This window comes from Nematolebias whitei, chromosome 11, assembly GCF_014905685.2.
Source record: "Nematolebias whitei isolate Nwh7 chromosome 11, NemWhi1, whole genome shotgun sequence".
NCBI lineage: Eukaryota > Metazoa > Chordata > Actinopteri > Cyprinodontiformes > Rivulidae > Nematolebias > Nematolebias whitei.
Genome location: NC_056508.1, coordinates 43,535,518 through 43,556,929, shown reverse-complemented (window position 1 = coordinate 43,556,929; position 21,412 = coordinate 43,535,518). Strand labels below are relative to the sequence as shown.

Sequence of the window (21,412 nt, the reverse complement as noted above, 5' to 3'; positions counted from 1 at the left end):
TTAGCAGTGTGGTTCTGTTAGCAGTGTTGTTCTGTTAGCAGTGTGGTTCTTTTAGCAGTGTGGTTCTGTTAGCAGTGTGGTTCTTTTAGCAGTGTGGTTCTGTTAGCAGTGTGGTTCTTTTAGCAGTGTGGTTCTGTTAGCAGTATAGTCTTGTTAGCAGTGTGGTTCTGTTAGCAGTGTGGTTCTGTTAGCAGTGTGGTTCTGTTAGCAGTATAGTCTTGTTAGCAGCATGATGATAATAACAACCGACGATGACTGTCCTCCAGAACTGGGTCTGGCAGACACAGAACATCCAAAGTCTCCCTGCTGAACCAAATGATTCCGTAGTGTTCAGTCCATGAAGGCAGATGGGGGATCATGGAGACGGCTGCCATGACAGACCGGAGCCTGACCTCAAGGCAGGAAGGGGGCCGGGAACTGAACCATGATGGCACGATGGCAAGGCAGCAGCACTGAAAACTCCCAACAGTGCGTTACGATCATACCCCTAGTATGGGTGTACAGTGCAAGCGCAAAATAAAGTTAAAACAAAAACAACAGGAACAAAAGAGCGAGAGGAAGCGGAGCTCCTGTCATGGCTGCCATACTGCGGCACACGTGAACTGGGTCTCCCGGTTAGATGTTATTCATGTGATCATTATTAACATCTGACAGCAGGTTTTGCTCTCACACAGAGTTTGTGACGGTGACGTTGTCGCTGCGTTTCATTAACGTGACGGTAACGGAAACAGAATTCACCTTCTACAACTGCACTTTGGTCCAGGAGCTTTCTGGGCGCAGACAGTGAGTACACACCTGCGACATCACACCTGCTGTTCAACTCATTAGAAAACAACACATTACATGTAATTGATGAGAAAGTATACAAAATATTAACTAGATACTACACTATTTTTGATGATTTGTATTTTTTTGATTCTTGTTGATTTTTCCAACATTTAGACCGTTACAGAGTTATCTCCTGATCTTGCTGTTTTGTCTGCTCTTTTGTTGCGTGTTCTGCCAGATGCCAAGGGTGTGTTAGCAGTCGCTGGGGGTGTAATTGGTGTATTCATGAACATGTCTGCACACATAAACACACCTGCAGCCATGGAGTCACCATCTACAACCAACATGTGAGTCATCAATAAGTGTGAAACTTTGTAAAACTGATTTTGGAGACAATTGACTTGATATTTCAGGGATTTCATTTTATCACAGCAAATTTTCAAATGTGTGGTTTATCTTTCAAAAAGACTGATTTGAGCATCATGTGCATAGGTTTGTGCATGTGCTGTCTTTTTAAAATTTATTTGCCTTTTCTGTTTGATTTACTCAAGCCATATCATTCATGAGTTATTTCTTACTGTTTTTACATATCATTTTTGCTTTATTCATTCATTCAGTTCATTCAGCCTTTATTTATCTACAGTAGTCCCTCGCTACTTCGCAGTTCGTTTTTCGCAGACCCGCTCTATCGCGGTTTTCCAAAGATTGGACATGCCACACAATTGGCTGATTGATAGATGAGCCGCACGATCGGCATGGAATTTCTATAAAAAGTAAATTACTTAAAATTATTTAGCACCTGTTACACCTGTGTGCAGCCCACAGCTGTGGAGAAGCTTCCTCCTGCAGCTGATCAGCTGATCTCCGTGCAGAACGAAGAAGTGGGCGTGGCCGAGAGTGCAGCCAGAGGCAGAGTGCTGAAGTCATGACATTCTGTGCTCTTTTGGAGCGTTTAGAGTTTAGAAACATTGTTTATTATATATATATATATATATATATATATATATATATATATATATATATATATATATATATAGTAAAATAAGTAAATACTTACTCCTATTCCTGCTTTGCGGTTTTTCACGTATCACGGGGCTTCAAGGTACGGATCCCCAGCTATAAACGAGGGACTACTGTATATAATATTTATATTTGTATTTATTTATTTTTATTTATTAACAGTTTTATTCTAATTTTGTCTTCCCACCACTTTTCATTTTCCTCGTCCTGTCATTTCCTTGTTCGTTTGTTTTGCTTTTGCTTCTCCATCGTCAAGTTCAAACCATCAACACCCACCATCCCACCACCCACCAGAAAACCTACACCATCATCTCCTCCTGTTCTGACCGCTCCAACAACAACAGCAGCCACTACAACAACACAACCACCACCCACAGAGACATCTGCCCCCACTACAACAGCTGTTCCCTCAACTCCAACAGCAGTGACAACCCCCACCAACCCTAATGTTGAATCTACCACACCAGCTACCCTCTCCACAAATTCCCCTTTGGTCAGGACCTCCACCCCGGCCAGCACCGCTCACACTGATACCAACACCACAGATGTAGAGAGAACAACAAACATATCTGTAAGTGGCTCTTCAGAGGATGAAGATTCCAACAACTTCAATATCACTGTAGAAATTACCCACAATGCATTGCTCAACACCACTAGTGATCATGTAGACTCTCAGCTGAAAGTTTCAAAGCCATCCAGTGAAGCAACGGGCTCCTCTTCTGAGATAAACCCAACTACTTCCAGTGAAGTGGCTCCGTTTATAGACCTCTCCATCAGTGCCAACGAGGAGGCCAATCCTCCGGCCACTTCTGAGGAGAATGTCCCACCTCCGAGGCTGCATGGGTGGGGGAGGCCTGACGAAGAAACAGATTCTGAAACAGTCCCATTTGTCGCTCATTCCCCCGTCTTTACACAATCACCTGAAACAATGGCTGACATCAACTCTGACTCTCCAACAAACCCACAGTCTGATTCCTCTTCTGAGTCTTATCTTCTGGTGAGTGCAGAGGACACGTTTGGAGCTGACACAGAAATGTTCACCACAAGAAGCATTCTTTCTAGCCCAGAATGAGAAAAATAAACAAAACATTCATATTTGTTTGTTGAAACTGAAAAAAACTTAACTTGTTTTACTAAATGGTTCGTTTATCGTGGCAGAAAATATTGGAAATGTAGAGTGTGCTTGAATGGCAGTTGTTAAAAGTTAAAATCTAAATGCTAACACTTCAGACAAGCTTTCATTTCGCAGGTTTTATCTCGTTAAATCCATTTGGCCAAGAGAGTCGTGCTGATTGTTTGCCTTCACTTTAGTCTTTGTGCTGATCTAACTGCAGATTAGCTGTACCTTAAAGTGATATTTCAAGTCTTTTTAAGTGGGGTTCTGTGAAAATGCTTTAAACAATATTAAGAGAAATTGCTGAATGATTTAGGTAAAAGTCGTCAAAAAACTAAAATCTACAAAAACACAATGCTATCTAAAAACCAAAAGTAAAAAAAGACGGGGTAAAAGTATTTGCTAGTAGCAAAAGGTAGCTCAAAGCTAGGTGTCAAAGGGCTTAAAGCTAAAAGTAGCAAAAAGTGAGCTGAAACAGCAGTAGCAAAAGACCAAATAAAAGCTGAAGAGGATTTTTTCCATCTAGAAGCATGTAGCATTTCATGCAGTCTGTTTTATAAACTTTTTACTTCAACGTTACATTTTCAAAGCACAGCTATTTCATTTAAGAAAAAAAAGGAGCATCAGCAGTTAGCTCTAGAACCTCTGATGTACTGGTAATCTGATACACTTCTTGCGGGAATATCAATATTTCTGCTGGAAGAATCGTCCATCCATCAATCCATCCATCATTTTCTGCTTGTTCTGAAGTCGGGTCTCAGGGGCAGCAGCTTGAGCAGGGAGGCCCAGACTTCTTTTTCCACAGCCATCTTTTCCAGCTCTTGTGGGAGGACTCTAAGGCGTTCCCAGACCAACCGAGAGACATAGTCTCTCCAGTGTGTCCTGAGTCTTCTCCAGGATCTCCTCCCAGTCGGACATGCTCAAAGCACCTCCCTAGGGAGGCACTTAGGAAGCATCCGTACCAGATGCCCGAACCACCTCAGCTGGCTCCTCTCAATGTGGAGGAGCATTCGTTTAACTCTAAGACTCTCTCTGATAACAGAACTTCTCACCCTATCTCTAAGGGAGAGTCCAGTGACCCTGCAGAGGAAACTCATTCAGAACTCCTGTATCCCCAGTCTCATTCTTTTGGTCACTACCCAGAGTTTATGACCATAGGTGAGGCTAGGAACGTAGACCGACCAGTAAAGAGAGAGCTTTGCCTTACAGCTCAGCTCCTTCTTCACCACAATGGACCGGCACAGAGTCTGCAATACTGCAGACACTGCACCAATCTGTCCGTCAATCCCACGTTCCATTCTTCCCTCACTCGTGAACGAATCCCCAAGACACTTGAACTCCTCCACTTGAGGCAGAACCTCACCCTCGACCCGAAGAGAGCAATCCACCTTTTTCCAACTGAGGACCATGGCCTCAGATTTGCTGGTGCTGGTCCTCATCCCAGTCTCTTCACACTCAGTTGCAAACTGCTCCAGTGAGAGCTGGAGATCACAGCACGATGACGCCAACAGGACCACATCATCTGCAAAGAGCAGAGATGGAATCTTCGAGAAATCCTGTCCATGAAAGTTATGAACAGAACTGGTGACAATGGGCAGCTCTGGTGGAGTCTAACTCCCTCATGAAGGGGTTGGTCTTACTGCAAGCCAAACTCTCACACCACTTGTATAGGAATCGAACAGTCAGTAGCATGAATAGACCTTACCAGGGGGGCTAAGGAGAATGAGCCAGCTTTGATAAACCAGGGTCAGAGTGCCAAGGCCCTCGCCTTCAGCCACTGCCCATGGAGTCAAGCACCTTACTCGTATGGCCCCTCCTGCAGGTGATGGGCTCACAGGAAGGCAAACCCATGTTGCTCTACCAGTCACCAGGCACTCGCTGACGAGCCCCTCCCCCAGACCTGGCTCCAGGGTGTGGCTCTGGTAATCCATGTCCCGACAAGAGACATCAAGTTTTTGGTTAATGCAACATTGATGGCAGTATAAAGGTTTATAAAAAGGGTTTGCATGAACTGCTGTGATATATTTAAAACTGGAGTCAGTTTAAGACGGCTCCTTAATATTCAAAAGGCAGATGGAAAAGATGCCAGTTTCCTCGTTTAAGTCAAAAAAATAAATAAAAAAATTTCATTTGAAGAATATGGTTTAGTAAAGCTTGAATAGAAAACAACTGGACTTAATTTTTTTTGTTTCACTGTTTAATCTGTAATGCCACTTTTGTTCCACTCAGAAAACAGACGAAACATTTTTAAGAAACAAAGTCCAGCTGCCATCGGTTCAAGCACCTGACTGGAATAAGTGAAGAACTACAGTGAAGCACTGTTTAACTAACCTGGAAGACAGGAGCTGTAATGTACTCTGTAAGACACTGAGGTGTAGCATACTGAGCTTCTGTTGCAGTTAGCTTTAAAGGTTCTCCCCTCCACAAATCCAACCATGACTGACACAAAATCAATGTAATCTCAAACGTGAAGATGCAGCCGAGTAATTTAAGGCATTAACCCAACAGGTTTTATTGACTCTTCTACTCTCTCCATATTATTTCTGGTCACCTCATTTAGTGCTGCTGGCAAGTAATACTGTTAAGCTAACTCAGCACTTCCTTCTATGAGAAACGGGATAGCTACATTCCATCTATAATCTTAATGTTTTACTTGTACATGTCATTGCTGGAATGTGTGCTCTTTACTTTTTTCATCTCTTATGCACATTTGTTTATATTTATGGAAGAATAATGGATATTTTGGCTTACAATTAGCAAAATACGTTACCTTATGTTGCAGTAACATGTACGGTAGATCATTTCATTTTTAGTGGAGACTGCCTAACAAGCAAAAGTGGGTTTGCTGAATGGAAAGCAAGTGTTGTTTGCTCTGTTCATGGCTTCAAGTGTAGAGTTTTCTTTTTGGAAGATAAATAAGAATGATTAACTTCACACTGATCTTCCAGTTAGATGAAATGGTAGCAGTTCAGTAGATCTAATGGCAGCGCCCCTATGAACAACTAAATAAATCGCATTTCCTGGGAAAATGCAGTGTGTATGTTTATAGCAGAAGAACTTGCTGAAAAACAACTGAAATTAACTAAAAAAGCATGCTGAAATGTAGCTAAAATACAAGAACAAGCCTAAATTAGCAGAAGAAAGCAGAAAGAACACATGTTTGCTGAATTTGGTTTAAATAAGCAGAAATGAGCAAAAAATTTAGGAAACTAGCTAAAAAAAGCTGAAATTAACAAAAAAAATTGCTGAAAAGTAGCTGAAAATGCAGAAAGAAACAAACTGCTATAAGGAAGTGGAAAGAGAGCGGAAATTAGCTAAAAATGTGGAATTAGCTGAAAAAGCTTAAATTAGCATGAAAACAGCTATATAGTAGCTGAAATAGTAGAAAAAGCTAAAACTTGCTGAAATAAACTGAAAGAAACGGAACAAGCTGAAATTAGCTGAAAAAAGTTAGAAAATTCACAAAAAATGTTTTAGTTAGTAGAAATAATATGAAAGGAGCACAAAACAGCTGAGCAAACAGCCGAATTAGTTGAAAAAAGTTTAAATTTGCGCAAGAAAGCTGAACCAGAACAAAATGTGAAAGGAGCAGTAAAAGATTGTAAACAGATCTTAAGATTTGAAGGACGTAAAATGAGCTCAACTCATTTCTATGAGGAAAAAGTGGAAGAAAAGTCTAAATATTTAAAAAAGCTAAAGTTGCATCAATTCCAAAAGTCACAGCAGGATTGTCCTGAAAGAGCTGAACGTTTTGATTTATGATTCGTTGCTTGAAAATCGCGGCACGAGAATTGTGCCAAAAAATGTACGAAATATGGATAGAAGTCGGAATAATCACACAATAATAAAACATTTGTCTAAATTAATAATAAATAACCAGGACCATCTCTGAAATTCAAGAAAAAAAAACTAAACCTGCAAGAAAGGCTCATCTTAAAAGCAATTAAAAACCTTTCTGACTGTCTGCGTTGTTAAATGATTCACTCTATGAGCCACATTCAGATGTAGCTTCAATATAGATATTCTCCATGTTTTCACTCATGTCATCAGGAATGTCCATGTGTGGAAAGAGTTCAAGATTCCTCTCTCCTCCCTGTCAACGTGGAGAGGAAAATCACCCTTGTGGGCCAACACCTGAACCTGTTTCAGGTAATGTCAGCTGATGATTCATGTTACTGCAGCACATTTAATATAGTCTATGGAAATACTTGATGACATAAACTTCGTAAAAAGATTTTACTTCATGCTGTTGATTTTGTACTTGTTTTGACACCGTCATAAAGTTAATATTTGCAGATTTAGTCTGGGTCTTTAAACGTGCTGTGTGCACATTCAGGACGAGACTTTGGACTATGACTGCGTGCTGGACATCGAGAATCAGTCAGTGGTGGTGGAGGCCTCTGTGGAGCCACATGCTACTTGGCCGTCAGTCTACTTCATCACCTGTCAACCACACCAGGTCAGAATAAATCCCCCTTTATATCTTGAAATAATGATAAGCAGATAATAATGTATTCTCATGTCTCTCTGCACATCACATGTCAGAGTGTATGTAAAATAATTATAGAAAAGCTTGGTCAACAATGACAAGATGAAGCCTGAACACAGCATCTCACATGTCAGAAGAAGTTTTTATTACACATCTGTCAAGGGCAGATGTGCTATGACAGGGGTGTCCACAACTTTTCAGCATGCGAGCTCCTTTTAAAATGACCAAGTGAAAGTGATCTACTTTAAGGCCCCGTTTACACGAGAACAACCTCTGGAAACGTTAGTGTGTTTTTTCAATGTTTATTCAGGGTAATAAACAAAAAATGGGCGGGTTTACACAAAAACGCTGTAGTTTCCATGTCAGTCAGGTTGCCAGATAAGAAATTATAAACCATAGTATTGTTGCTTTAAAATAATGGCATTGAATCTCATCAGAATCCACTTTTATTGTCATTGCACAGAAGCACAACGAGATTACATTTCAGTTCAGCCGTCCAAAGAAAACAAACGTGGGTAGACAGGGGTGCCTGAGCCTGCAGCTTCATGGGAAGCGCTGCCCTTTTCGTTTAGATAAGGAAAAGGGAAAACGTGAGGAAAGAGGAGGTTAAAAAAAAAATCATATCTCACATTGTGTCCTTGATTGGACACAGTGTGAGGTTGCATAAAAACCTCAGCTCAAGAAAAAGCAACATACTGGTGACATAAAGACATATGCATGTAGAGTGGGTGAGGGTGGGGGTCCCAGCACAGGCCACCCAAGTGAGCGACGCAGCCCCTGGCGCCTTCACATGTACCTAGGTTACTGAAGTGAAGGAGGCTAGTGAAGGTGGTGAGTTTGAGGGGAAGTAAGTCTGTGAACACTGTCCAGATAACCCATCAATCTCAGTATCTCATCAATAGACAGATCTTAATGAAATTCTCAGTCATCACTGCCTAAGCACATCTCAAAACAAAAGAATTGCTCTAATTCAGCCAGTTTAACGGCTACTGGGCTAAAGTTGATGTGGTAGTAGCTGCCTCGTCGTCCTCATGATATAGTCAGAGTGCTAACGCAACTCGTGATGTCACAGTAACACACATAATCATGCTTAGTGTCATTCTCAAGGTTTGACCTAAACGACTCAGCTTAAAGTAACATCAGTTGACTCTCCTATGTCCTTGGGTCAAAATGACCCACTGGGCCTTGATGGACATTCTTTCAAGGAGTGCTCAGTCTTTGATTTAAATATAGCTGTATAAACCTGTGTTATAGTTTGCAAAGCAGTAATATTTATAAAAAGAATAATTAGAAACTATAGGAGCATACCAATAGAGAGTGTTGAAAGTGTGACATAAAAAATATGTCAGGCGTTAATGTTGGGGATCATGCAAGGAGCACATAAACAGATAAACTGGGGATGGATGGGATTGACTGTATCCATGACCGCCCTACTGTTGGTCTGACTCCTAACCCCTTCTGTTGTTGCAGTACGTGTATTCCCTCTCAAAGGAGGAATACCCTGCTACGATCAATGTGAGGAGACAAAACAACTTCCTCATCGACAGCGCTGATGATCTGCATGGTGAGTGCCGTTTAAAGCGTGTAGCTGCGAGTCTTTCTGTAGGTCTGCGTGTGAGTCCACAAAGCTTAACTGCTCGTTTTTGTCTGTAATTCGATTGTCACACTTTCAAAGGAAGGTTTGAACGTGTGATTAAATGAGTGCATCACCGTGCGCTTTCTCACTGGCGCTCTTCTGTTTCAGTGACTCTGTTCAACTGTTCAGTGGGTCGGTCAGACTGCAGCCGGTGTCAGACTGCCAACCCTAAGTATGGCTGTGTTTGGTGTGGTGGAGCTGCCGGCTCTCACTGTGTGTATCGAGACTCCTGCGCTGGTGACATCAAAGACACCTGCCCTGCACCCGTCATTCACGCTGTAAGAACTTTTTATCATGTTTTGAACCCTTTTTATTGACATCTTTACTTCCGAACATAAAAAAAACTTCTATCCGGACTATGAGCTAGGAAAATCAGACAAGTGCCAAGTTTATCTTTGCTGGAAGAGCAGCACGAGATTATTTTAGTCCTAACGTGATGCTTTCAAATACATGTGTGGAAGTTAGATTTAAGGAGAGCATTGAAGATTTGCCCTTCGCAGCAAATTCTTTAAAAAGGCTTTTAGTCTTTTAGTCCACAAATATGTGCAAAATACAGTTTAAAGGAGGTTAACCTGCAGCACCCACATATCACAGCCTCTGTAATCTACATCAGACCTGTTTGTTCTTCCACATTTAGATGCTGCTCAAGATTAGCCGTCAGGTTGAGACATGATGAAACTGTGGATGAGCTCATTGTTTGTTTGTGGCTCTTTTTGAAATAACCTGAAACTGACTTCTTCTTCTTCTTCTTCTTCTTCTTCACACCGAACAGACTGTGGGATCTTTGTTACACAAAGACACACATTTTCACGATTTTTTTAGTTACATCCATAAAAATAATCAAAGACAGCACAATTTATCAAACAGAATTTTAGATATTTTCAAAGAGATATTAGTAAAAAAACATGAAAAACAGCAGATGGTCAAGTAAAGTTTTCTCAGGTTTTGTGTCTGATTATTTTTTTCATGCTCTTCATCTGCTTCAGGTAATTTTATTCATTGATTCTTCTTTCATCTGCTCTTGTCCTGTTTCCTAATTTTTGAAGCCCACGGTTCACATTAAGCTGACACGATCAGGTTCAAGAATTTGCAGAAAATGCAGCCGATTTCTAAAGAATTATTTTAAAACAGCCCAAAACGTTGTTTTGTTTTGTTGTTTTTTTTTAAATCAGGAGCACATTAAACGATCACACACGAGAAGCAAAAGAAAAAACTGGTTTGCTGTCGTTTTTATGTCCCACTGCTGCCATCTGACTTATGTGCCAGATTTGTTGTGTTCTTGTGTTTTAGTTGGACCCGGTATCCGGTCCGGTCGAGGGAGGGACAGTTGTGACTATTTCAGGCTCTAACCTTGGTCAAAGGGCCGAAGACATCTCCGGCACAGTCACAGTCGCCGGAGTGCCGTGCAGCGTCATCCACAGCAGATACGAAGTGTCCTCGAGGCAAGCAGCCAGCACAAACGCACACAATCAACACAAACACACACGTTACGACTCTTTTCTAATGGAGGCAGCTGTGTGATGGGCTCTTGCAGGATAGTGTGTGTAACGACGAGCAGCGGAGAGGAGACGAGCGGCCATGTCTCTGTCAAAGTGAGAGGTGGAGGACTCGGGCTTTCAGCTCAGATTTTCAGCTTTCAGGTCAGTTTTTGCGTTTTCTTAAACATTTTAAACAAAAAGTATTGCATCATGTGTAGAAGTCTTCTGAGTGTGTCTTATAGGAATGAGGGTCAGCTACTACCACACCAAGCTTTAGCCTAATATCTGTAAAACTGACCGAGTTGCAACCAGTCCTGTGGCAGCCATCTTGACTTGGATTACCTTCAAACAAAAGGTTGTGGATGTCCGTATGTCGTCCACATGACATTTAATAAAATATTTCACTAGTTAACACTAATTGCTAACACAAGCAACGTTTTGAAAACTGACCAGACGTGACTGATTATCACTCAGAGTATGTGTTGGAAATGACTCTCAGCCACTGCCGCACTCACTTTTAGCTGTTTTTGTAAAACTGGATGATTTATAGAAATTGTTTGTGCTTGCTAAGATTTCTAGGTTCTACTGGTCATCTTGAATTGGGTTGATTCCAAATGTTTATTGCTTGTAGATAAAACTTGTTAAACTTTTGCCAAAATCTAAAACTAGCACAACTGTACCCAAGAGCTAAAACTAGCTAAACCATACCACAAAGGTAAAATTACCAAAACTGTATATAAATTCTAATATAACCTAAATCATAGCTAAAACAAGAGACGTGGTAGCTAAAACCAGCAATACTGAATCTAATAACTAAATTTGTCAAAATCTTGGCCAAATGCTAAAATTATCTAAACAGTAGCTAAAAACTACTACTAGCAAAAATGTACTTAAAAGTTTTTCCTTCTTTCGGCTTCTCCCTTCTTCAGGGGTCACCACAGTGAGCTAAGTCGCACAAAGACTTGGCAGTTATTTTTACACTGGATGCCCTTCTTGACACAACCACAGACCACCGAGCTACCACAGCCCTCTTGTGTGGAGCAGAGAGCCGTCATCTAGGGCACCCGGGGGAGCAGATGGTGGGGGTTAAGGGCCTTGCTCAAGGGCCCACAGTGGGGCAAATGAGAGTGGAGGCAGCTGTAGGTGTTTCATCTTTCCCACCCACATTTTGATGTTGTCGGTCTTGAGAGTTGAACCGGTTATCGATCACTGGCCCACCTTCTCTAACCTCTGCGCCAACACTCCTTTAAAGTAAAGTACCTAAAAGTTAAATTAGCTAATTAGTAGCTAAGAGCAAAGACTAGAACTAGAACCGTAATCAAACGGTAAAATTAGCTAAAATCAGAGCCAGAATATAAATAGCCTGTAGCAAAACCATAGCAAAACCATATAATTAGCAAACATGTAGTTAAATGCTAAAATTAGCTAAATCATAAGTACGGTAAATAGGTAAAACCAGCAACACGGTAGCTAAAAGCTAAAATTTTACCAAACGGGGAGTGGTGGCGCAGAGGTTAAAGATGAGCCTGTGATCGGAGAGTCGCCAGTTCGACTCACCAGACCAACGTCAAAATGTGTGTGGAATAGGTGAAACACCAACTCCTGCCTCCACCCTCATTTGCACCATTCTGGGCCCCTGAGCAAGTCCCTTAACTAGGCCTGTCGCAATAACAAATTTTGCTGGGCGATTAATTGTCTCAGAAATTATTGCGATAAATGATAATATTTGAAATTTGACAATAGTTAGTAATTAGTGTCGAATTTAAGAAGAAATGTTTAAGCTGTTTTGTTTGCAGTACCTTTTTTCGACCACCAGATGGCAGTATAAGACTGTTTGAACTGAAGGATGGATAGTGAGGGAGCGAGCAGCGTGTCTCTAAGAAAAATGGGAGGGAGGCCCCTTGACGTGACATGGGCTGTCTTTCTTCGGCTCTCAAAATGGCGGACACTCTGTGTGGTTTGAGCTCTTTAGCGTAGCATTTTTCACACAAAGCTTTTAATAAAAAAATCAGTAAACAAGTTCTCAACTTCTTTTTGCATAAAAAAAACTTTTTACATGAAGGCACGGGTTTCAACCGTGAATTTTGGCGCTTCGACAAGACGGAGGTTTTTTTCCGAGGTCGGCCTGTTAGCTTAGCTCGTAGCTTAGCTTCTCAGCTTAGCTGCTTTTAATGTTCCAAAAACATGATTTTGGACGATTAAAGCAGATGTTAAAGAGAAAGGGAGGGGTCAGTGAAGAGCACCGGAGTTGAGCCTTTTGTCATCCAGTGTCTTCAGTAGAGAGAGACACGAAGAAACAATAAAGCCGATAAATAAAAATGAGGTTGATAATTTTAATTTATCATGCGATTAATTGATTTATTGTTTATCGTGACAGGTCTACTGCTCCCAAACCGGTCTCTCTTAAAAAGGAGTCCTCGTGACTCAATGAGACTACCTGAAGAAATAAAGGTTCAATTAAATTAAAAAAATGTACATTAGGTGATTATTTCCTTTAGAGTTTAAATACAATTCATCATCTACTTCATGAGATATTTTGCTAACAGTTAAAACAAACTCACACAGATACAAACAAATACATGATCTCCTGCTTAACCTCCTAGGACCTGGCATCCAGATATGCAAGAGTTCGGGTCTTAGGTGGTTAAAAGCGGAAATGATCTCTCGACTAATCGATCTGTAAAAATACATTTTTCTAATCACCTATCTTGATTTTAAATCTACTGTAATCTACTTAAATGCTTTTAATGCTGTTATTTATAGAACCTGCTGCAACATTTTCAAACTACACAGTAGTTTCAAAATAAAGCATTTCCATACCCACTTCAAAAGCAGCAGTTATTTACAATCTTTACATGATTCCCCCTGAGCTTTAGCTCAAAGATCAGAGAAATTGCTCGTGGGCGCAGTCAGAATCAGACAAAGCAGCGTCTCCCTGAAAGCAAGGGGGTGTCCCTTGATGTTGTTTAGAACAAAGCACGACTGAAACGCTTCATTTAGAGAATTTGGTTAAATTGTGACGAGTCAAACGCAACAAATGCCTCCGTTTGTTAAAAAGATTAAAAAAAACTGCTTTTAGGAAATCTGTCCAATTAAGGACCAGCAGCTCTCCCCGTGGATCGTTTTAATTAGGCGTCACTTGGTTTAATGTAAGTGAACCACAGCAAGACAGTGGAGCAACAACTCGTCTGACAATTTTATTTATACCAGCAGACGTAATTAATTGTCCCGAGTTACAAGGAGATTAATTGTTACAGGACGTCGCTGTGAAACAACCTTCAGCTGTTTCCCAGAATGCCTTGGTGGTTTGGTTTTATCTCCTAATAAATCACACTCTCAGTATCGGCTTATTGATCTGACATCTTTTTTTTTTCTTTGTTCGCTGCGTCTTTACGTCTCATGCTGTAAATTTCTTCTTCTTGTTCTGCTTTTGTCGCCAGAATCCTGTCCTCAGCAGCATCTTCCCTCAGAGGGGGCCCAAAGCGGGGGGCTCATCTCTCACCATCAGAGGGCGGAGACTGAAGACGGGACACCCCAGAGAGGTCAGCGTCTTAATCGGAGGAGTTCCTTGCATGGTGTAAGTGTCCCAAAAGGGTTATTACAGTAATTATTTTTTTTTGTCAAATAGTTTCAGCTTTTGACTTGGTGGCAAAATAAAAATAAACGTTTTATGTTCAGGCATAAAATCCTGGCGGATCACATAAGATGTGGGACCAGAGGCAGCAACAGGACAGGGGCGCACAATATCACCGTGCGCTTCGGTGGAGCGGAGCGCCATCTGGAGGGATTGGTGTATCATTACACCCCGAACCCCAACATCACGAAGGCTGCACCATCCAGGAGCTTTTTCAGGTGCAGTGACGGAGAGGAGGTGGACCCCAGAATAAAACTAGTTACTAACATAAATATAAAAATATATATTAAAGCCATTTGCAGAGTTTTTATAAGAGTTGACCAAACAGTAAATGCAATCATTCTGATGGACTGACCATGCAATAAAAGCATTATTAGGTTTTATTAATGGTAATATTCAATTCAGTTTATTTAAATAGCGCCGAGTCACAACAGAAGTCATCTCAGGGCACTGAACAAAAACATTCATCTACATAAAAATTAAATTAGTAATGTTATTTATTTACAGTGCCTTGCGAAAGTATTCAGCCCCCTTGAACTTTTCAACCTTTTGCCACATTTCAGGCTTCAAACATAAAGATATAAAATTTAAATTTTTTGCGGAGAATCAACAACAAGTGGGACACAATCGTGAAGTGGAATGAAATTTATTGGATGTGTCAAACTTTTTTTAACAAATAAAAAACTGAAAAGTGGGGCGTGCAACATTATTGGGCCCCCTTGCGTTAATACTTTGTAGCGCCGCCTTTTGCTGCAGTTCCAGCTGCAAGTCTCTTGGGGTTTGTCTCTATCAGTTTTGAACATGGAGACACTGAAATTCTGCCCATTCTTTCTTACAAAACATCTCGAGCTCAGTGAGGTTGGATGGAGAGCGTTTGTGAACAGCAGTCTTCAGCTCTTTCCACAGATTCTCGATTGGATTCAGGTCTGGACTTTGACTTGGCCATTCCAACACCTGGATACGTTTATTTGTGAACCATTCCATTGTAGATTTGTCTTTGTGTTTTGGATCATTGTCTTGTTGGAAGATAAATCTCCGTCCCAGTCTCAGGTCTCTTGCAGACTCAAACAGGTTTTCTTCCAGAACGGTCCTGTATTTGGCCCCATCCATCTTCCCATCAATTCTGACCATCTTCCCTGTCCCTGCTGACTAAAGCAGGCCCAAACCATGATGCTGCCACCACCATGTTTGACAGTGGGGATGGTGTGTTCAGGGTGATTAGCTGTGTTGCTTTTACGCCAAACATATCGTTTTGCATTGTGGCCAAACAGTTCGATTTTGGTTTTATGTGACCAGAGCAACTTCTTCCACATGTTTGGTGTCTCCCAGGTGCTTGTGGCAAATTTTAAACAACACTTTTTATGGATATCTTTGAGAAATGGCTTTCTTCTTGCCACTCTTCCATAAAGGCCAGATTTGTGCAGTGTACGACTGATTGTTGTCCTATGGACAGACTCTCCCACCTCAGCTGTAGATCTCTGCAGTTCATCCAGAGTGATCATGGGCCTCTTGGCTGCATCTCTGATCAGTCTTCTCCTTGTTCCAGATGAAAGTTTAGAGGGACGGCCGGGTCTTAGTAGATTTGCAGTGGTCTTATACTCCTTCCATTTCAATATGATTGCTTGCACAGTGCTCCTTGGGATGTTTAAAGCTTGGGAAATCTTTTTGTATCCAAATCCAGCTTTAAACTTCTCCACAACAGTATCTCGGACCTGCCTGGTGTGTTCCTTGGTCTTCATGATGCTCTCTGCGCTTTGAACAGAACCCTGAGACTGTCACAGAGCAGGTGCACTTATATGGAGACTTGATAACACACAGGTGGATTCTATTTATCATCACCAGTCATTTGGGACAACATTGGATCATTCATAGATCCTCACTGAACTTCTGGAGTGAGTTTGCTGCTCTGAAAGTAAAGGGGCCCAATAATATTCCACGCCCCACTTTTCAGTTTTTTATTTGTTAAAAAAGTTTGACACATCCAATAAATTTCATCCCACTTCACGATTGTGTCCCACTTGTTGTTGATTCTTCACAAAAAATAAAAATTTTATATCTTTATGTTTGAAGCCTGAAATGTGGCAAAAGGTTGAAAAGTTCAGGGGGGCCGAATACTTTCGCAAGGCACTGTACGTATTTAGTATAAAACAAACTCTTCAAATCAGCAAATTTGTAGTTTCTTGTTTTTTTTAATGACTTCTTTAAAGACAGAACCACCAACATATTAATCTCAGTAATCTGTATTTGAATAATAGTTTGACATGTTGTGATGCACGTTGGCCCTGCAGTGGAGGCAGAATCATCAGAGTTTCCGGTCACAACCTGGATGTGGTGCAAGGGCCCAAAATGAGAGTGACCCTCAGTCCTCCTGATGCTCTGCCTCCCAGAAGGAGAAGGAGCATCAAGAAGAAGAAAGCGAAACATCTGAGTGAAGGACAGGGTTACATCGGTCCACTGAAAAGGTGGAGGAGGATTGTTCCAGAAGCGCACTGTCCTAAGGGGACACTCTGCCATGAAAAACATGTAAGTCTACGTGAGTGTTACAGGAACATGAGATCGTCCTGTGTTCGTGATAAGAAGCATTTAAAGCACTTGATCTGTGCATTAAAGCTTGCTAATGTCTCGTTCAGTTTGAATCACGCTGCACGGTGAACAGCTCCTTCCTCATCTTGTGTCCGACTCCTGCTGTGGGTCCAGAGGCCAGAGGAGCAAGAGTTAAAGTTCACTTCCTGTTGGACAGCCTCCACTTGGACTTCAGCACCGTGAGTAACGAAGCTTTCAGCTACGAGCCCAACCCCAAGCTCTACAAGCTGAACAAGAATGACTCGAGCAAGCCGTACCACCATAAACCTGGCAGCATCATCTCTGTTGAGGTGAGATCCAGGGATTAAACCAACTTGACAACCCCACCCCCACCCCCGTTGTGTTTATTAAAACTTGTAGTTTTTGAAGCAGCTCTCAGAAAAGTGTAAAATAATTTTCCTGTTCTAGGGAGAGTTCCTGGATCTTGCCATGTACAAGCAGGAGGTGGAGGCTCGGATCGGGGAGGGTTTGTGTTTGGTGAAGACCCTGACTCACAACCACCTGTACTGTGAACCACCAGCCCAGCAGCCTTCGCTCACAGCCAACAGGAAGCAGGACGGCATGGACAGTCTGCCTGAATTTACTGTAAATTACTCTTACAGAGAAACTATTTCATTTTTTTTAATGTAAAATCAGAGGCACAAACCGGCCTAAGGAGGTGGTTTGTTTTGTTTTGTTGGGTTGTGTCGAGCAGTCAGTATCTTACCTGCAGTGGATAGCAGTCAAAGTGACCCCAAGGGGGAGAAAATCATACTACTATTCAGAGAAGGGCCCATTTAAAGAGGACCATGAGAAGCAACTCAAAGAATTCCCAAGCAGTAACAAAAAATACTTTAAGTATTTTTACACTTTAGTTGTGCTTGAGACAGCTCTTTAATTTGTTATTATTGACTTAGCCGAGCAACACCCTTGATGAAACATCTAATTGTTCGTATTACAGCAGAATACGTTTAGCAGACGCCGTAATTGCAGTTTGGGAAATAGCAACAACGTAAACAACAGTCTAATGCCAAATAACTCTGTAACGATTGCAGCTATAATATGTTTACAGTGTTTATTTACAAAGGTGGAAAAATCATCAATTGTGCCAGGAAGGGAGATGGAACCCTGAAGAGCAAGGAGATAGTTACTGGTCTGTTGGCAGGGGGTGGTAATGTTGTTGCTGCTCTTTCTTACGGTGGAGGTAGGAGTCAGTTGTGGGGATCGCTGACCCATTGGTTCCAGGGCGAAGAAGATATGCGTCGGAACGATGGTTCCAGGCAGGAGACAGGCAAGTGGCATGGATGCAGCTGAGGAGGCACAGGAGAGCTCGAGGTCCACAGAGGAGAATCCAGGGGACAGGAGGACATCAGGGATTATACTCTGAGAGCACGGAGAAATATACAATTTGTTACTATTCAGTTTAACTCACAAGTGGCTAGAACAGAACTACTGGTTTATTCTAGAATTGCGCCGCTCGGGGTGGCTGCATGCTGGAGCAGCTCTGTTACATTCATTCTGAGTTATTGCTTTTGAAAACTTTAATTCCTCTTTTCTGGATGTAAATCACTTTTTTCGGACGGTTATTTATTCTGGTACCGGATGCTGTGCAGCTGGAAGGATTTTTACTGAAGCCTTTTTACTTTGGGGCATTTGTTATGATGCGTAACCATGGCAACAAGGTGTTTTTCAACAACCAGGAGCAGCTGATTAACATCTCAAAAGCTCAGATATCTCAACTACAGCCTCAAATCCCAAAAGAGTTGAAAAGGAGGCGCCGTGGACGAATTTCCGTCAACCTGACTGCCAAGATCCTGGAGCTGATGGGAAACTCGGCTCGTGACAACAGGAGGACCAGGATCATTCCCCAGCACCTTCAGCTGTCTGTCCATGGCAACGAAGAGCTCGGCAGACTGCTGGGAGGTGTGACCACACCTCAGGGAGGAATTCTGCCCAGCATTTGGACAGTCCTGCTGCCCATGAGGACGAGAGGCTCGCCGGATCTGACAGCGAGCTGGATCCGGGTGTACGGATCGGTATCTGTGGCCAGATTCTTCAGATTTGCTGCAGGAGATCCTTCCTTTCCACAGCTATCAGCTTCTAACAACTCTTGAATGAAATCAGGATGATGAACTACAACAACACATAATTTCCCTTTGAGATTAATAAAGTATTTTTGAATTGAATTGAGTTGAATTGAATTACCATTGACAGGTAATGCTCCAGCGCTCGCTGAATGTCCTCTGCAACCTTTTATGCTCCTCATGCTCATCAAGCCGATGATCCTCAGGTGCTGCTGATTGGTGCTCAGATGCGGCTGCAGGGAGCTGACAGGACAAAACTCCCACAAACTCACTGTAAAAAAAAACCCAAGCTAAAATAGTATGAGCTCAAATAATAGAAATTTGACTTCAAGTTGTTTTAGATGGTGGAAACAGACTTTTTAAGGCCCTCCTCTTGATAATGAATTGCTCGACTCCTCGTGCGAATTTATCCGAGTCACAAAACGGAGTGTGCTATGACTGCTGTTCACTACAGGTAAGATGTTGACTAGTCAGAAATAACACCACCTCTCTAAATAAAGACTTAGCGTTCCTTAAAGGAATGAATAAAGTGTTCCCCTTTGTTCTTACCGAGCTGCTCAACATTACGAAGTTCCATTTAATCAAGAGTCTGTTGATATAAGATGAAAACAGTTAACGCTTTAGCCAGAACTTTTTAATTCAGGTAGCAACGTCTTTTTAAAAGTTCTATTTGACGCCCTTAAGTTCCCTTGCCTAGAAAAGTTTTAACTTTTAAAGTTCCTTCATCGATGCTTTGTACGACCAGCCTCGTTTGAGTTTAACGTTCAACTCATCGCTCATACTGATGTGAGCAATAAGGAGTTGAACCTAAAACTGTTATAAAAGCCAGTTTAAACCTGTGGTCTATAAATGTGTCTTCCAGGTGAAGATGGGGAACCTGAACTTCTCGTTGGGCAGGGTGCAGTACGACAGCCAGGCTCAGTCTACGTTTCCTCTGGAGGCTCAGGTGGGCGTCGGGGTTGGAGCCTCCATAGTGGCTCTCATTGTGCTCATCATCGTGCTTATATACAGGTAAACATCTTAAAAAGTAAAACCCTCTTAATAAATGTGTTCAGCTTTATTTATTTATTTATTTTTTTTTTTTAACCAAACCATGGTTTTGTCAGGAGAAAGAGCAAACAGGCCATGAGAGACTATAAGAAGGTACAGATCCAGCTTGAAAACCTGGAGACCAGCGTCAGGGACCGCTGCAAGAAGGAGTTCACCGGTACAGTCCGGTTTCTGCTGCTAACCTCCCGAGGAATAAAACTAATAACCAAACTAAAACTATTTATTCTTACTTTTAGACCTGATGACAGAGATGATGGACATGTCCAGCGATTTGGTGGGCTCCGGGATTCCCTTTCTCGATTACCGAGCCTACGCGGAGCGTATTTTTTTCCCGGGCCACCAGGAGTCGCCACTGAGACGAGACCTGGACGTTCCAGAGAGTCGGAGGCAGACGGTGGAGCAAGGACTGGTTCAACTGTCCAATCTGCTTAACAGCAAACTCTTTCTCACCAAGGTCAGCCCAAAGGATTAATTTAGACAGAATAAATAGTTTATTTGAAGTGTAACGTGAAGAAACTGTTTGCAACCCGACTACGGATAAACTGTAGAAGAAGATGAAGAGAATGAAAGTGCAACTAACTCTATGAGAATAGTTTCTCAATTTAAATCAGTCAGTTTCACCTATGCGTCTAATTAAAAATGATTTTGCATGTTATTGTTACTGAGTCTTCTCCATGTCCTCCTCTAGTTTATTCACACTCTGGAGACCCAGCGGACGTTCTCCCCCAGAGACCGGGCCTACGTGGCCTCTCTGCTGACTGTAGCCCTTCACGGTAAACTGGAGTACTTCACAGACATCCTCAAGACTCTGCTTAACGACCTGGTGGAGCAATATGTGGCCAAGAACCCCAAACTCATGCTGAGGAGGTGAACGCTTTGGCCAGCTGAGGCTTGATAATCAGCGAGGAAGGTTTTCTTTTCCATCAGCAGATAATTCATCTGTGCAATTTTTATTTTCTTCCAGGACGGAGTCAGTGGTGGAGAAGCTGTTGACAAACTGGATGTCTATTTGTCTCTTCACATTTCTGAGGGTTTGTACTGAAGAAGTTCCTTTCATACATCTGTGCCCGAAGGCAGTTTTGTTTGTCATTTCTCCAGCCTCGTGGCCTAGTTCTGGTCTTCATATCTCATCAGCTGTTAAACCTTCATGACACGTGTCTGCCCCTTCTAACAGTGTTCAATGAATATACAGTAAGCACAGGTGGAGTTACCTTTTTATTACTTATCAATCAATCCATCCATCCATCCATCCATCCATCCATCTATCCATCCATCCATCCATCATCTTTAGATTGTTCTGGTCAGGTCTTCTAACAGCGTTCAATAAATATAAGTAAGCACAGGTGAAGTTACCTTTTTTATTACTTATCCACCCATCCACCTTTCATCCGTTCATCTATCATCCATCCATCTGTCCATCCTTTCATCCATCCATCCATCCATCCACCCTGTCATCCATCCATCCATCGCCATCAATCCATCCACCCTTTTGTCCATCCATCCATCCATCCATCCATCTATCCACCCTTTCATCCATCCATCTATCCATCCATCTATCCATCCATCCATCCACCCTT

General features: G+C 42.0%; 1 protein-coding gene across 1 annotated transcript in view; it reads left to right on the top strand.

The window, feature by feature from the left end:
• Nucleotides 1–21,412, top strand: part of plxnb1a (plexin b1a) — a 48,287-nt gene that overhangs the window by 18,674 nt on the left and 8,201 nt on the right. The window contains exons 9-27 of the mRNA XM_037684392.1: nt 675–783; nt 1,007–1,115; nt 2,045–2,785; nt 6,953–7,051; nt 7,239–7,361; nt 8,862–8,955; nt 9,136–9,305; nt 10,318–10,469; nt 10,562–10,667; nt 13,946–14,082; nt 14,184–14,357; nt 16,428–16,662; nt 16,770–17,012; nt 17,131–17,307; nt 19,648–19,796; nt 19,892–19,992; nt 20,072–20,289; nt 20,524–20,702; nt 20,800–20,866. Of these exons, the coding sequence (XP_037540320.1) occupies nt 675–783; nt 1,007–1,115; nt 2,045–2,785; nt 6,953–7,051; nt 7,239–7,361; nt 8,862–8,955; nt 9,136–9,305; nt 10,318–10,469; nt 10,562–10,667; nt 13,946–14,082; nt 14,184–14,357; nt 16,428–16,662; nt 16,770–17,012; nt 17,131–17,307; nt 19,648–19,796; nt 19,892–19,992; nt 20,072–20,289; nt 20,524–20,702; nt 20,800–20,866 (3,383 nt within the window). The remainder of the gene's footprint in view (nt 1–674; nt 784–1,006; nt 1,116–2,044; nt 2,786–6,952; nt 7,052–7,238; nt 7,362–8,861; nt 8,956–9,135; nt 9,306–10,317; nt 10,470–10,561; nt 10,668–13,945; nt 14,083–14,183; nt 14,358–16,427; nt 16,663–16,769; nt 17,013–17,130; nt 17,308–19,647; nt 19,797–19,891; nt 19,993–20,071; nt 20,290–20,523; nt 20,703–20,799; nt 20,867–21,412) is intronic.